Source organism: Hippichthys cyanospilos, chromosome 15 (genome assembly GCF_059441005.1).
Source record: "Hippichthys cyanospilos isolate Australia breed blue-spotted pipefish chromosome 15, RoL_Hcya_1.0, whole genome shotgun sequence".
NCBI classification, from domain to species: domain Eukaryota; kingdom Metazoa; phylum Chordata; class Actinopteri; order Syngnathiformes; family Syngnathidae; genus Hippichthys; species Hippichthys cyanospilos.
Window position 1 is genome coordinate 3171445 of NC_142383.1, and position 16421 is coordinate 3187865.

Genomic DNA, 16421 nt, shown 5'->3' on the forward strand with positions numbered 1-16421 from the left:
ACTTACCGTAAGCACTTTATTCGTATTTAATTTAAAGGGAAAATATATGAGATTTAGACCGTTTTTCATTATGGACAGCAGGAGGTGCTGCAGTACATTTACCATTGTCCATAGCTATAACAGACGTGTCAACCTCCGGAGGAGTGCCAACCCCCATGTAATAAAACTGAATGATAACTAGACCGACAATTTTATTTAAAACATATGTTAAGAACAAATTTATTTGCAAGTTGTTGAATTTATAATCATTTAATTTATTCCTTTTCAATGAAAAACGGTCTAAAGCTTACACATTGTCTTTTTAAGAACACATCAATTTTTGATATTTACAATCAATTAATTTATGTATTTTCAATGAAAAACGGTCCAAATCTTACATACTGTCACTATAAAGACTATACACTGTAGTTACTACAGTGTATTTGCTATAAAGAGAGTTGAGAATCACTTGAAAACTATGTCGGCGCACGCTCTTTCTTCTTGGCTGGCCAAGAACATATTTTGACCCAGTGCTGTTGCCGTATCTATGAACGAACGTGGAGCTAATGCGCATGCGCACCGCATAGCGCGCAAGCACTGCTGCTAAGTGCTTGGCCAGCCACCGGCAGTCCTGCAGATGGCCACGCCAGTGGAGGTCTGCCGTCCAAGCGGTGGCGGATTCGCAGTGCGGTTCCGGTGGTGGCTCTCTGTGCTATTATTGTCTACGTCTTCGCTGCCGGTGGCCAGGGCGCTGGTGGAGGGTCTGTACTGCGGCACGGAGGTCTGCTATGACGTGCTCGGGGTCACACGGGAGGCCTCCAAGGCGGACATCGCTCGGGCTTACAGGCAGTTGGCCCGGCGCTACCATCCGGACCGGTTCAGACCTGGTGATCCTCTGTCGGAGTCAGCACAGCAAAAGTTTCTGCTCGTTGCTACAGCGTACGAGACTTTAAAGGTCGGTTCAGCCCAACGCTTTGTCAGCGCGGGTTCAAAGCACTGGATTGGTTGGAGCGCCTGAGCAATCTAAGCAGGAAAACTAGTCGCACGCTTTCCAAAGTAAGATGACTAACGACGCTAAACTCATTTAGAAGTAAAACAGTTGACCTGAGACGTGTGTTCGTTTGGCAAACGCGAGCTGCGTTGTTTATAAGACCGACCTGTCCAGTGGAAAAGTGCCACATGGTCACATAAGTGGAACAGGAGTCTGCAAATCCAGTTGACAGCCAAAATATTGTTTTTTCTCCCTCTGGGTGTGTGGCACTATTAGTTTCTCTAAATTGCGTTACGTTACGTTTATACTACTTCATTTCTCATTTGCCGATGTGATTTGATAACTTATCTTCGCAGTAATTAGTACTTAGAAACATGCCGATTTTGCTGATCTACTCACGAGTACAGCAAACCTACTTCCTGTTTACAGACGTTGTGACCAATGAGTAAGGAAAATACAGTGGGCCCCCATGTTAAGACTTTAATCCGTTCCGCGGTTGGGATCGTAAGGCGAATTTGTCGTATGACGGGCAATCCAAACCTATGTTAAATAGCTAATGCGTTTAGAACTCCAGCTAAAAACATCAAAATTGTACATACATATTAAAAATTGGTACCAAAATACTATAGTAAGTGCTACGTATAAATAATACACATGTATATAATCAGAAAACATCATAAATAAATAATATAGAAAGGATTTATTTACGTATGAATGCCGCTTGTTATGCCCGCATTCCCTAATAAGGGTTATATACAGCATCGTTTCCATATAAATCATCTTCTTACTTCTCTCTTTAACATTACTAGCAATCTTGGGACCCATGGCTAACCCATTCAACTTTGAATTAAGCAGTAAAATGCACTATAAATATGGTTTAGTAACTACTCACAATCGAACAAAGCTTTACCGTTCCGCCATTTTAAACAAGTGAGGCCGACCAATAGCAGACCACCATTTCCGTGAGGAGACGCCGATTACTAGCAGACCAGCATTGTAGTCACGTGTTGCATGGAAGCATTTAGACGGCAATTATTTAAACGCCAGCAGATGGAGGCAAAACAAGACAAATACAGCCAAGCCCCTAGGGCAGACATGTCCAAAGCCCGGCCCCGGGGCCAAATGCGGCCCGTGGTCAATTTCCATCCGGCCCGCAGCCTCCGTCATAAAATCAATAACGTCTGGCCCGCATGGAGAATGAATACATTGGGCAGCAGCGCTGTTACCTGTGTGTGCTAAATGCTGCCATTTATAGGCTCTATTAGGAACAGCAAATTAGTATATGAGTGACTGTATGAGCCCCTAATTTTCTAAAATGAGGACAGTCAACAAAAGGAGGAAAGTTGAGCTGCAGTTGGACGCAGTGAGCTGCGGTCAGCACCAGCAGCTTTATATCGGCAACTTTTACTAACAGCTGGAGAAGGACAAGTTTCTGAGATATTCGAGCATTTGGTAAGAAAATGCTAAACTTGTTCGGTTTGACGTATTCCTGTGAGAAGACGTTTTCGGTTATGAACTTAAATAAGAGCCGTGTGAGGACACGGCTATCGGACTCTCACAAGACGTCTTGCGCATCCATACTACTGCCATAGAGTCACACCTGGCCTTTGTCCTGCACCCCAGATCTCAGTTTCACCCATCACACTAATTCGGACAAGTCATTTTTTAATTACGATAAGTCTGAAAACTTTTTTTTTTTTAAGTATTCACTCCAGAATAATAACCATTTAAAAATCCAATCAGCATTTATAGTTACTAATTTCCTATTTTAAATGAGCCCTGCACTTGTTGATATGATGATTACATATCTCTGTTATTGTGTTAAAAAATATTCCATAAATATTAAACTGCCATGGTCAGATATTTTTTTATGTTTCTAAATGTAATTTGTACCTAAGAGTACAATTACTTCTGTTCAACTGTTTCAAAAAAGTTAGTGTTAAAAAAAAGTGGTTAAAAGAATATTCAATTTCAATATTTAATGTCAATTCATTGTTGATATACATGTTTCAAATGAACCAAAACACATGCTTAATATAGCCAAAATGAAAATAAAAAAGCAAATGTTAAACACAGAACGGCTCGCTGAAATGTATTTATTTTAATTGCTGTTATATGTAAAGAACGCCTGCCAAGGTTGGCCCCCCTAAATTTTTAACACACCTAATCTGGCCCTCTTTGCAAAAAGTTTAGACACCCCTGCCCTAGGGTCATGACAGTTGTTTTGGTCGCATAACCAGGAAAATGTCATAAAGAAGGGATGAATAAACTCAGTATTCCACGTCAGTCTTCCACGCAACATGAAAATAACGTAAATCAGGGACTTTGTAACACGGGTGTATATATATATATATATATATATGTACTGTATGTGTGTGTGTGTGTGTGTGTCCAATCGTGAAAATATTTTGCATATTTGTAACATAACATATTTGTTTATGTGGTTCCCCACACCCCAATTTGGGTGATAATAGTGAAAAAACCCGGACACCCAGGGGTTATCAAAAATGCAGCATCAAATGCACATGCAGTTTGTGCTAAAATCAAACCTCAAACGTGCAGGATGAGGACACTCGGAGAGACTATGACTACATGCTGGACCACCCTGAGGAGTACTACCAACACTACTACACCTACTACCGTAGACGGCTCACTCCTAAAGTGGATGTCAGGATCGTGATCCTCGTCACCATATGCGCTATTTCCGTTTTCCAGGTATTGCATGCCGTACAGATGGTTTACTGTTGCCGGCAACATGCAATCATTCCTTTTGGCACACTGGCCCTCTGTTAACATATACAAACAGGAAGCTCAAATGTGGCGTCGTCCTCTCCTTTCCTCTAGTATTACAGCTGGCACAACAGCTACAACGAGGCCATTAACAACCTGGCAACTGTCCCCAAATACCGGTTCCAGGCCACCCTGATCGCCAAGGAGCAGGGCCTCCTAAACCGCACTAAGGAGAAGAGCAAGAACCGGCGCTCCAAAGAGGAGATCCGAGAACAGGAGGAGGAGGTGATCCGCGACATCATCAAAACGAAGATTGACATCAAAGGTGGCTGCCAGAAACCCAACCTGTCAGACATCCTGCTGTGTCAAATAGTGTTGTTTCCCTGTTACGTGATCAACTACGTGGCTTGGTATGTCTCCTGGGTTTACCACTTCACCATCTGCAGGGAGGAGTATGGTGACCGGGAGAAGCTTTACATAATCAGGTCAGTTGTGTATGCTTGGTCAATGCCAATGTTGCGTTTGGATATGTAAAGGTAATTGGATAAGACCATCACGGTCTGTTTTTAACCCTCTGTCGCTTTTTTTTTTCTTTTCAGGAGGTACATGAAGGTATCCCAACCTCAATTTGACAGTCTGGATGAAACCACCAGGCAGTCTTTCCTGGAAAAACAACTCTGGATCAAAGAAAACTATGAGGTATGCGACATGAAAATTAGGCTTTACATTACCTAAAGTTTGCCACATGCTGAAATTGACAACCTGTGTGCTAAAGCCATATGCCGTGTGCTAAGCAGGCGTGCTCAATTTGTTTTTGCCCCTAGATCTACTTTTCTCCCATAATCTACCCCAATAAACAGCGATGCAAATACATAAAAATATATTAAATTAATATCTCCTTTTATGCAGTGATAGCCCTTACCCTAACAAAACATTGTGCCAGGTTCAGGCAACCTAGGACATTTAATAAGCAACAAACCAGAAGGAAGACAAGTAGCTTTTACTTGCGAGGAAGGCGGACAAAGACCTCATGAATGTCAGAAAGCCAGCCACCTCTGATCTCCTACCAGTCTGGTTACATCCCTCGTCTGTTCCTCGTTTATTCATTTGGGTTGGCCCAAGTTTCAAAACCGTTGCGGGCCTTAAAGGTTGAAGGAGACAAATGGCAACAATGCAAACAATCAGTTTGTGATCCTGAGGGATGTAGGCACGGGCGTTGACTTATACCCGCATAACTCAAAACCAGACCAATTTTCTCCACATATCTGTGTTTGAATAATATTGATTATACAAAATTATTGGGGGGGGGGGGGGGGGGGCAGCGAAGGTCAACAGTCATCACTTGGTTAAAGAAGGCTTCCCATGGAAGAGTAACGAGGATGTATGCGCAAATGACGAGCACGGAAGGAGAGGGCCTGCGGGATTTGAATGGGAGGCACTATTTGGAGTGTCAGATAGTGATGATGACTTTTAGGGCTTTACGACAAATTCATATTTAGCTGTGTCAAAAAAAGAAAGCCTTGAAACTTCTAACGGTTTTATTGTTGCAACGGTCCCCATTAACTGCAAAAATGAGGGATTCCTGTATTGCAAAAAACAAATATGGAATAACCTATACACAATTAATCCAACACAATGTTTGCGGTATTAGAATTTAGTGAACACCTTGAATAAAAATACACATCTTGGGTGTGTCACTCATGTGTTTAGATTATTCCAAATGACGTGAGAGACAGTCTAACTCACTGAGCTTACTTAGGCTTGCAGTGCTTATCGCTTCTCCTTTCAGGCAGTGAAGAGAAAAATGACCCAGGCACATTTATGGGGAAGTAACTATGGGACAAGATCTCTTTCTTTTTAGCTCGTTGGCTTAGAAGCGCAATGAGACATGCCGCGAATGCACTGCCTGTCAAGCAACTGTTATTTTCCATAAACAGCCAAATTTTGTGAGAAAGCCAGACAGTACTTCAAAATAAAAGGTAGGTTATCAAGTAATCAAAGTGAACAACCTTGGAACACTATTATTTTGAAGTTTTTTCCTGGAAGCAAGTTCTCGACAGCGGTTTACTACTTGATCGTCTTCACCTCCCAGCGTAAGCAGCTTTTGATGTAAAAAACACTGTGTTCCTTTTTTCAAAATGTTTTTATTGGTCGAGTATTTTTTTCCTGTAGTGCGATGTCTCGCGAGCGACTAACAATAGCTCGGGGGGCCACCTTTGACCCCGTGATCAACACAATGGGTACCGTTCTAAAGGCTCAGGCGATGACCAATCACAGCTTAGCTTGTGAACTAACAGGTGATCCGTGATTGGTTGTTATGCAAGCCTTGAGCACCAGTAATGTCATTTTATGTCGACAGCAACTGAAAAAGTGTATTTTTAAAGATGCTTGGATTATTATTAATTGCAGCACGGAATGTCCCTGGCCTGAACAAGATTGTGATAGCCGTAACCTTTTATTTTGCGGAGCCCATCAACGATGCCATTGATTGTTCGGTAAATTATTTCTGCTGATCGCCCAATTTGCATTTCTGTCGATCCTATGATCCTATCCAGTTTAGCAGATCTGTGTATAAACCCTCAACGACAATGAAAAATCATTGAAAAATTGCCGTCAAGATCAGCTTCTTTATTGACAAGTTACCATTTACAAGTAAAAATCATTTTCCATGTTTGATGATTTTAAAGTGATTCTTCTACTCGCGGTTCAGCTGACACAGATTTAGTTTGTTTTTGTTTTTTTTGGCCGTAAGGAGGACATCTATTATTTTATGGAAACACTTACTGACCTTATTAACTCATTCAGTGCCATTGACGACTTTTGACGTGTATACGGCTTCATTGAAGACGAGGCATTTTTAAAAATGCTGACAGTGAATGAGTTAAAACGATCCATTAAAACAATAACATTTACATTGAGTAATCACTGATAGGAAGTACTGATACCACTAGTAATATTATTTACACACTCTTTTAAATAAATTCCCATATATTCTAATATAGAAATTTTCCTTTAAAGATTCACAAATTGAATGGGAATTTTCTATACGTCTATTTCATTTTGTGAATCAGAATAGTCAAATAGTGGTGCTGCATGGAACATATTATCACACATAAAACAAATTATTGTCAGAAAGTGGACTTCTAAGGTTTTCCTCACAATATGACCTACAAAGTTTTTCTTGCAAGTTGTACCTTAAGGAGATTAACTCATTCACTGCCAGCCTTAAAAGTGTCTTTTCTCTTTAATGAAGCCCAGTAAATGTCTATACTCATCAATGGCACTAAATGAGTTCATGATTTGTTCCAGATTTTTTATTTGTTTATTTTTTAAGGACATTTTTGAAAGATATATATGAATACGTTTTTTTTTTTTTTGTTTGTTGGTGTCCTCCAATACATTTATTGAATAAAAATACTGTATAAAAATGTGAAAATACATCCCTGGCATTGAATGAGCCCATATGTTTTTAAAAATGTAAAAGGAAGTAGTATTTTAGAGTTGCACACTTTTATTGTAGTACCACCTTGTGTCCTAAGCTGCCAGCCTGCAATCAGCTTTATGCTGTTTGAATAAATTTATGCTCCATGTGTGTTAACTTAGCAGATGTTTAAGGGGTTTTTAACATTCAAATTTGTTAGCCTGTCAAATACTTTCTGTTGTTTGCATAAAGCTAGTTGACTTTGATTCGAAGTCAAATTAAAAAATTCGGGGAAATGCATGACATAACATCAGGTTTTTAATATGTCCAAATTTGGCAATACGGTCTCAGTACTTCGTGTTTTTTTCCAGGAAAAATAAAAAATATTTCAAAATAAAAAATCATTTAAAAAATGTGCAAAAATGTACAAAAATTGAAAAAAAATCAAAATAGTACATTATACAGTACGGTATTGATCAAATAACGAAGTAATATTAGTTAATAACTATGTTAAGAATTCTTCAAGCGTTAGTTCGTGACTTTTTTTTTATCTTATTTTGAAATACATGCTTTTAATTTGTCGAGTCGCGTTGCATTTCCGTTTCCTGTTTTACATTCTCTGTGAGTCATTCGGCTCGTTACGGTGACATAGTGAATCACAACGGAATCTCAAATTTATAGTTTATTAACATTTATGTTGATAACGCACGCTACTGCCTATGTTTGGTAAGCGATGACTGTTTATTCTGTTTATGTGTTCGTTTGTGTAGAGGTTGCACTTTATAGTTAGTAGTTGTTAGTTGTTGCTACCCGCTAATGTCGGCTAAAAATACAGTAAATTCATCGATTAAGTGTTCATATGTTAGTTTACTGACTTTAAGATTGTTGTTGATTTATTATTCAACAGATACTGCATGATACACCGTACATGAGCCAAAATAAATGTGAAGTTCAACGTGATGACTTGCGTACTCTTTCACCGGAGTCTTGGTGCAGATAACCAGTCCTGAGAACAAATTCTCAACAAACTAAGTAATATTAATTATTTAATGAATATACAATAATGTTAATAAGGATAATGCAATGTTAAATAATAGGAGAAAGGAAATAAAATAGGCAAAAAATACAAACAAAGGATTGTTTATGTTTACTGTGGCTATATTGGGGCATACATAGAAATCTAGGAACTGATGCCCTACTTCGCGGGTTTCAGAATCGGCGGGGGGTTGACAGCCCCCATTAACCGAAAAGTAGGGGGGATCACTGTATTTTTAATTAAATGACAGTAAATGAGTCTGACATGGGCTAAATTTGACACCTATAGGGTGTAGCTCCCGACCTCTCATTTGCAAGCATTTAGAAGGGACACCAGGATGGCATATTGAAAGTTGTCGTGTTTTAACAATCTATGCAATATTTTAGCCTCCTAGTGAGGTTTTTTTTCTTCATGCCTTTCCTTTGATATTATGCATCAAAAACATCAAAAGCCAAGAAAGGTCAAAGGTCAACATTTCCACCATGGGTTAATGTACTTAGGTATTGATTATCTGGACTTTTAAAAAAGAAAATGTGAAACTATGTCCCAGGCATTGAATGAGTTCATATATTTTTAAAAATATAATAATTTTTAATTTGTCAAAATGCATTTTTTGTCTACAATTGCTTGCTAACAAGGCGATGAAGCCAGCAAAGCTAATGTGGCATTTTATTTTTTGGCACGGTTTTCTACTAAATAATTTGTAAATCCAACCCGATTTGTAATAAAGGGCGCGTCCGATTTGATACTGTTATTTTCTAAACTTCAGCATAACAGCTGAAAAAGAAACAAATATACTTGGTTAAATTGAATCTGTTGGTGAATAAAAAGGGCATTTTGAAATTTTGTGCTAATAAATTCTTTGTTTTTTGGATCGTTTTGTTTTGTTGCCGCCAATTTTTGCAATGGTGGTCCTTGGAAATTTTGCTTTCTAAAGTTTGAGAAGCCCTGTTTTATAGTAAACTCACCAGGGAGGGATTAACAGATCGAAGTAACGTTTTCCCCCTAAATTGGAGAACTGTGTTTGAAGTTTTTCATGAAGTCAGGGTAGAACTATTTAAAAATATTTGGCTTACTGAAATAATAGCCTGTGTCATTTTTCACTAGCTATTTTCAGCACATCGAATAATGTCTTAACTATTCCAGTGTCATCGGAGAACTCAGAACATTTCTGTGGTCTTTTTTTTTTTTTTAACTTTCAAGTTTAAGCATCCTCTTTGTCTCCTCCAGCTCTACAAAGCAGAACAAGAAGAGGCGATGAAGGTGAAAATGGCCACCGACCCAAAGATGAAGCGGTACAGACGCTGGCGGAAGAATGAAGGACCAGGACGCCTGACCTTCATCGATGACTGACGGCCACAAGATGGGACTTGCAAACGTCCATCAGCGCCAAGTTACATTCATCGCGTGGACATTCGTACAGACAAACTGCTTAAATTGTCAGAAATATTTTCGTAGGAATGAAGCCTTGGACGAAAGGACAGCTAAGTGGAATAAACTGCAACCTGCAGATGGAATGTTTCCATTTTCTCAATTCATTTAATTTCATATTTAAGGGTTATTTGTGGTACACGTCCCAGCTCTGTTTTTGTCATCGGGATCGAAAAGCAGAGAGATGCAACAAATGTCACAAAGGAAGTTCAAGTGTGACGCACCTGGCAGTGAGCTGCGCCCTGCTCAGCCACAGTCTTTGATTCGTTAGTGCAGTGGTTCTCAAAAAGGGGTCCGTGGCCTGACTGCAGGGAGTCCATTCAATTTTATATATACACACGTGGACAAAATTGTTGGTACCCCTCAGTTAAAGAAGGAAAAACCCACAATTCTCACTGAAATCACTTGAAACTTACAAAAGTAGCAATAAATAAAAATTTATTGAAAATTAAATAATCAAAATCAGCCATCACTTTTGAATTGCTGATTAACATAATTATTTAAAAAAACAAACTAATGAAACAGGCCTGGACAAAAATGATGGTACCCATAACTTAATATTTTGTTGCACAACCTTTTGAGGCAATCACTGCAATGAAGCGATTTCTGTATTTGGCAATGAGCGTTCTGCAGCTGTCAACAGGTATTTTGGCCCACTCCTCATGAGCAAACTGCTCCAGTTGTCTCAGGTTTGATGGGTGTCTTCTCCAAATGGCATGTTTCAGCTCCTTCCACAGATGTTCAATGGGATTCAGATCCGGGCTCATGGAAGGCCACTTTAGAATAGTCCAACGCTTTTCTCTCAGCTATTCTTGGGTGTTTTTGGCTGTGTGTGTTGGATCGTTGTCCTGTTGGAAGACCCATGACCTGCGACTGAGACCAAGCTTTCTGACACCAGGCAGCACATTTCTCTCCAGAATGCCTTGATAGTCTACAGATTTAATTTTACCTTGCACACATTCAAGACACCCTGTGCCAGATGCAGCAAAGCAGCCCCAAAACATTACTGAGCCTCCTCCATGTTTCACCATAGGGACAGTGTTCTTTTCTTCGGGGAGACGACCAAGGAGGACACTGCTGAAAAAAAAAATCATAAAAATGCGAGACTGGAATTTGCAAAAATGCATGTTGACAAGCCACAAAGCTTCTAGGAGAATGTCCTTTGGACAGATGAGACCAAACTGGAACTTTTTAGTAAGGCACATCAACTCTATGTTCATAGACTCAAAAACCAAGCATACGAAGAAAAGAACATATATATATATATATATATATATATATATATATATATATATATATATATATATATATATATGTATATATGTATATATGTGTGTATATATATATATATATATATATATATATATATATATATATATATATATATATATATATATATATATATTTACACACTCATTGCAGACAACAGTAGGTGCTGCATTTACCATTGGTTGTAGCTATAATGTAATATAATTTAATGATAATTAGACCTATGATTATATTTACAACAAACTGTTGGTCTAGGGTTAAGAACACATTCATTTGCAAGTTTTTGAAATTTATAATTATTTTCTTCCTTTTTAATGAAAAACGGTCTAAATCTTACACACTGTCCCTTTAATGTGTAGACTTCAAAAATGAGAAAATACGTCCTTGGCATTGAACGAGTCAATATACTGTATTTTTAAAAATGTAAAGTGCTAGAAATTTGTGTTGAGGCGATGAAGCCAGCAAAGCTAAAGGGGCATTTTATTTTATAATGCTGTTATTGATTAAATCATTGCAAATTGACACGCCTTGTTATAAGGAGGCATGCAATTTGCAATTTTTATTTTCTAAACTTCAGTATAGCTGAAAAGTTAACAAATATAGTTGTTAAACTGAATGTTTGTGAATAAAGAGGGCACTTGTTACATTTTTAAATTTAGAAATGCTAATACATTTTAAATGTTTGTTTCTGTTCCCGTAAATACAGTACTTGCAATGGGGGTCCTTGGAAAATGTGTTTTCTAAAAGGGGTCTCTGACTCTAAAATGTTTGAGAACCCCTGCATTAGTGAACACTTAACACCTGAACTGTCAAGGATTTGCTCGAATGTTCAGTTATTTTGTCGACGTCGAACAGCAAAACAAACAATTGAATGTAGGTAATGGCGTGGGCCTCATGGGATGTTTACAAGCCAAAGCCATCTCTGCAAAGTTCTGTCAGGTACATTATTGTCTCTTTGGGAGTGTATACATTTTTGTAACTTTTTTTTTTTCCAACTTTGAATTATGATGCAGAAGGTCGCTCAGTAATTAAAGAAGCATTTTAATGAAGTCCTCCGTCTTTGTATACGACCGCCTTTTATTCAAAAATTTAAACTCAGAAACTTTATAATGTATTTTACATTTTTCAAATAAAGTTTTGACATGTACAATTCTCACTCCTGTTTTCCAAACACGGTGGATTAGTGGTTAGCACAGATGAGGTTCAACGTTTGAATCTTGGCTCAAGTGTCTTGCTTTGTTAGCATTTTGTTTTCTCCAGGTGCTGTAGTTTTAATCCACACTGCAAAACATGGAGCAGTGCTTCTAAATTATATACTGCCAAGCCCCCATTAGGAAAGAAAACTTTTAGCCTGCCCCCCACTCGACACTCTTGACTATAAGTTATCTATAAAAATTGAATACCAAAAGCCGTACCCATTTTAAACATTAACACAAAAAAATAGAAATTAACTTTTTAAATTATATCTTAACAGTGTTTGTACGTGTTACAGCTTAGTCTAAAGCAGAAAAAATATAGTGCCTGAAACTGAAAAAAAAATCTCATTTTATTGCAATTACACTTCCCATGACAAAAAACCCTCTTTCCTGGTGTCACCCCCCAAGCATCCAGAGGATTTGCTTACAGCAGCTCTTGTTGACCAAGGTTGTGCCACAATATTTTCATTAAAAGAAGCAAGCAAGCTGAACCAATGTCTAAATCCATTCACATTCACAAATGGGCATTAAGCACTCAGTTTGTGTTGTTTACTTACCTGTGTCTTCTTGTTTTGAAATATTTACTTCTCATCTCAAAGGCCATGCTGTATTCCTGTTTATATTCTTTGTTAGTCATTTAGCTTTTAGCGGCGTTAGTGTTAGCCAAGGCTGTTACAGATCAACTTGGTTTCAAGAAAAGAACTAGAAGGCTGACCCAACAGAGTCCTTCCTTGTTCACATGCAGGGGCCATTAAGATGATTTATTTTGTGTTAGGAATTCTTCAAGCACTTTATTGTTTTAATGTTCAATTATATCATACTTTGAAAATGTTTGCTTTTAGTCAGGAAGGCCGCGCTACATTTCTGTTTGCTGTTTTTACCTTCCCGAAACTGTTTGGCACGCGTCACATTTCGTCTTCTGTCACACCAAACCTGCCCTATAGATGTCGCCCTATTACCCAAACTTCAATGACAGCAATCCAAATGCGTCGCTTGATGTGACGCCCACGTAGCTATCTGTCTGAACCAAGCATTATTTATTTTCCCAAACCATGGAGTGCTGCCACATAAGAATGGCGACCCCCCGACCTAGACAAAGGGCATTTAATGGGAAAAAAACACTTTGAATAATTAAATACACTACCTTTATTTACCACAGTGTTTTAAAGACAAATTTTAATTCATTAAAGTCATTAATTAATATTTTAATTCGGTATTGTTTATTTGCATATCTAGAGGAACTCTGCAGTACATAAATTAACCTTCAACCAGTAGTCGTACCTATTTTCAACATTCTTTACTACTCTACCCACCCCACCACCCCCATTTATTTATTTAAAGTAGCTTTGGTGACAAGTTCAAATGTCAATTATAGTAATTTTGTCAAAAGCCACTGAAAAGGCCACAAATGCCCCCGAGGCCATAGTTTGGATACCTCTCACACTGACCATATTGCAAAACAAAGCTTAACATTTTACAGTGCAATGACATGTCATAAAGCATCTGATTATTCAGTCAAATGAAAAAGTTTGGGCACCCCTGATCATTTTCAAGATTTTCTTTAATAAATAATTTGTGGTTCAGATCATCATTTTCAGTAAAGTACATCATATAACCACTGTGATATTTGAGAAGTGAAATGCAATTCATATAATTTACAGAAAGTGTGCAATAAATATTTAAACAAAAGTAGGCAGGTGCATACACTTGGGCACCCTTGTTGTTCTATTGATTTGAAAACCTTTAACGCTAATAGGGGGTGGGGGGGGCAAGCTCATTGACCTATGACCTACATCAGTGCTTATCAAATAGTGGGGACTCCCCCTGGGAGGAATGCAAGGTGATGCTAGAGGATGTCTCCAGAGAAAAGTCTTTGTTTTTGTCACGTGAAGTATAATTGCAATAAAATATGATTTTATTTATGTATTTGTATGTTTCAGGCACTTTGATGCACTTGGCTATTTTTTTTAATGTTTTAGACTAAGCTAAGGAACCTCATGAGGAAATGGAAGACCACAGGCACAGTTCAAGTTAAGGCCTTGAAGTCACAGGCCAAGAAAAATCTGTTATAAGCAGAGGCGAAAAATGGTGAATACAGTCAAACCCAACCCACAGACCAGCTCCAAAGACCTACAGCGTGATTTTGCTTCAGAAGGTGTTACTGTGCGTGTTCAACTATTCAGTGCATTTTGCGCAAGGAGATGCTGTATGGGAGAATAATGCGGCAGAAGCCTTTTCTGCGCACATTCCCTAAACAGAGTTGCTTGAGGTATGCAAAAGCACATTTGGACAAGACAGCTTTATTTTGGAATAAGATGCTGAAAATTGAGTTATTTGGACATATAGTAAAAAGGGGCTTGTGTGCATGGCGGAAAAAGAAGACAGCATTCCAAGACAAACACTTGCTGCCCACAGTAATATTTCATGATGGCAATCTTGTTCAAGTTGAAGGTAGTGTGGATTCAGTATCAGCAGATTCTTGAAGAACAATGTTCAAGAATCAGTGACAAAGTTGAAGTTGTGCCAAGGCTGGGTACCTCAACAACACAACAACACTACACACTGGTCAAATTCTCCTAAGGCATTCATGCAGAGGAATAAGTACAACGTTCTGGAATGTGGCCATCTCAGTCATCAGACCTGAATATTACTGAATATCTGGTGTGATCTAAAGTGGGCAGTCCATGCTCGGAAAACATCAAACCTGACAGAACTGGAGTTGTTTTGTAAAGAAGAAAATACCTTCAGCCAGAATCCCTCATTGGAAGCCATAGCAAGCATTTAGAGGCTGTTATTGCTGCAAAAGGAGGTTCTACTAAATATTGATGTCCTTTTTATGTTGGGGTGCCCAAATTTATGTACCTTCCTACCTTTGTTTAAGTATTTATGACTTCAGCACATCATGGACTATCGGCAGAGGAGCAGCGCAGTCTCATCCAGCCAAGCGACACTGCCAAATGAGCTGAACTAGTTCTAGGCCCACTTAGACGCCAAGTATCCTGATCAGCAGAGAAGGATGCTGGGCATGGAGTGTGCACTGGACCCTCCTCTCCTGATGACATCAGCAGAGGTGCGCAAGGTTCTGAGCAGAACAAACCCGCGGAAAGCAGCTTGCCCAGATAACGTCCCTGGTCGCGCACTCAGAGTTTGTTCGTCAGAGCTAGCTGATGTGTTTGCGGACATCTTTAACATGTCCCATGCACGAGCCTCGATCCCCACCTGCTTCAAGGCCACCACCATAGTGCCTGTCGCCAAGCAACGCACCGTGACCTGCCTGAATGACAGCTCATAGCGCTCACCTCAATCACAAATGAAGTGCTTTGAGAGGATTGTCACGATGCTCATCAAAAACACCATTCCAGACACCGTGGACCCTCTCCAATTTTCATATCGACAGAAACAGTCCACAGATGATGCAGTCAACACCGCCATTCACACAGCGCTCACACACTTGGAGTGCAAGGACACATATACAAGAATGTTCTTCATTGATTACAGCTCAGCGTTAAACACAGTCATCTCTGACAAACTGAGGGACAAGCTCCGTGCAATTGGTCTGGCACCCTGCCTCTGCAACTGGGTGCTGAACTTCCTCACCGGCAGACCCCAATCAGTCAGAGTCCACAAACGCACATCCAGCACCAGGACTTTAAGTACAGGGACACCCCACGGCTGTGTGCTGAGCCCCCTGCTTTACACACTCTTCACCTATGATTGTGTTACTTCCTAAAACAACACCAGCATAATTGAGTATGCGGATGACACTACAGTCATCAGGCTGATTACTGGTGGGGCTGAGACAGCATACAGGAAAGAGGTGGCAAACTTTGTGGCCTGATGTTGCAGCAACAATCTCCACCTCAATACAGACAAAACCAAAGAACTGATCATAGATCCAAGGTGGCAGATGGAGCCGCACAAACCACCATTATTCATCAATGGGATAAAGGTGGAGATGGTGAAAGCCCTCAAATTCTTTGGTATCCACATCATCAAGGATCTTACCTGGTCCCACAAAACTTGACAGATCATCAAGAAGAGCCAACAGAGACTGTACTTTCTGTGGAGACAGAAGAAATGTGGCGTGCCAGCAAAGAGTCTCAACAACCTCTACAGATGTACAATCCAAAGTGTCCTCTCCACCTCCATCACAGCCTGGTACAGCAACGATACAGCACAAGACAGGAAGGCTCTCCAGCATGTGATCAAGACCTCACTGCACTTCCCCTCACTGCAGGACATTTACCACACCAGGGTGCTGCGGAGAACACACATCATCAAGGACAGGACACACCCACAAAATGACCTGTTTGAAATGCTGCCATCAGGCAGACGCCACAGGAGCCTGAGGGCCAGGACTGCCAAACT

At 39.5% G+C, this 16421-nt stretch overlaps 1 protein-coding gene across 1 annotated transcript; it reads left to right on the forward strand.

Annotated features, from left to right (window-relative positions):
* The first annotated feature begins 549 nt into the window (after nucleotides 1-549).
* On the forward strand, nucleotides 550-9674 carry dnajc25 (DnaJ (Hsp40) homolog, subfamily C, member 25). The gene is made up of 5 exons (XM_088435920.1): nucleotides 550-934; nucleotides 3533-3685; nucleotides 3815-4185; nucleotides 4300-4399; nucleotides 9388-9674. Exons 1-5 carry the CDS (start codon nucleotides 617-619, stop codon nucleotides 9508-9510), a joined length of 1065 nt encoding a protein of 354 aa, XP_088292046.1. The 5' UTR covers nucleotides 550-616; the 3' UTR covers nucleotides 9511-9674.
* The last annotated feature ends 6747 nt before the right edge of the window (nucleotides 9675-16421 follow it).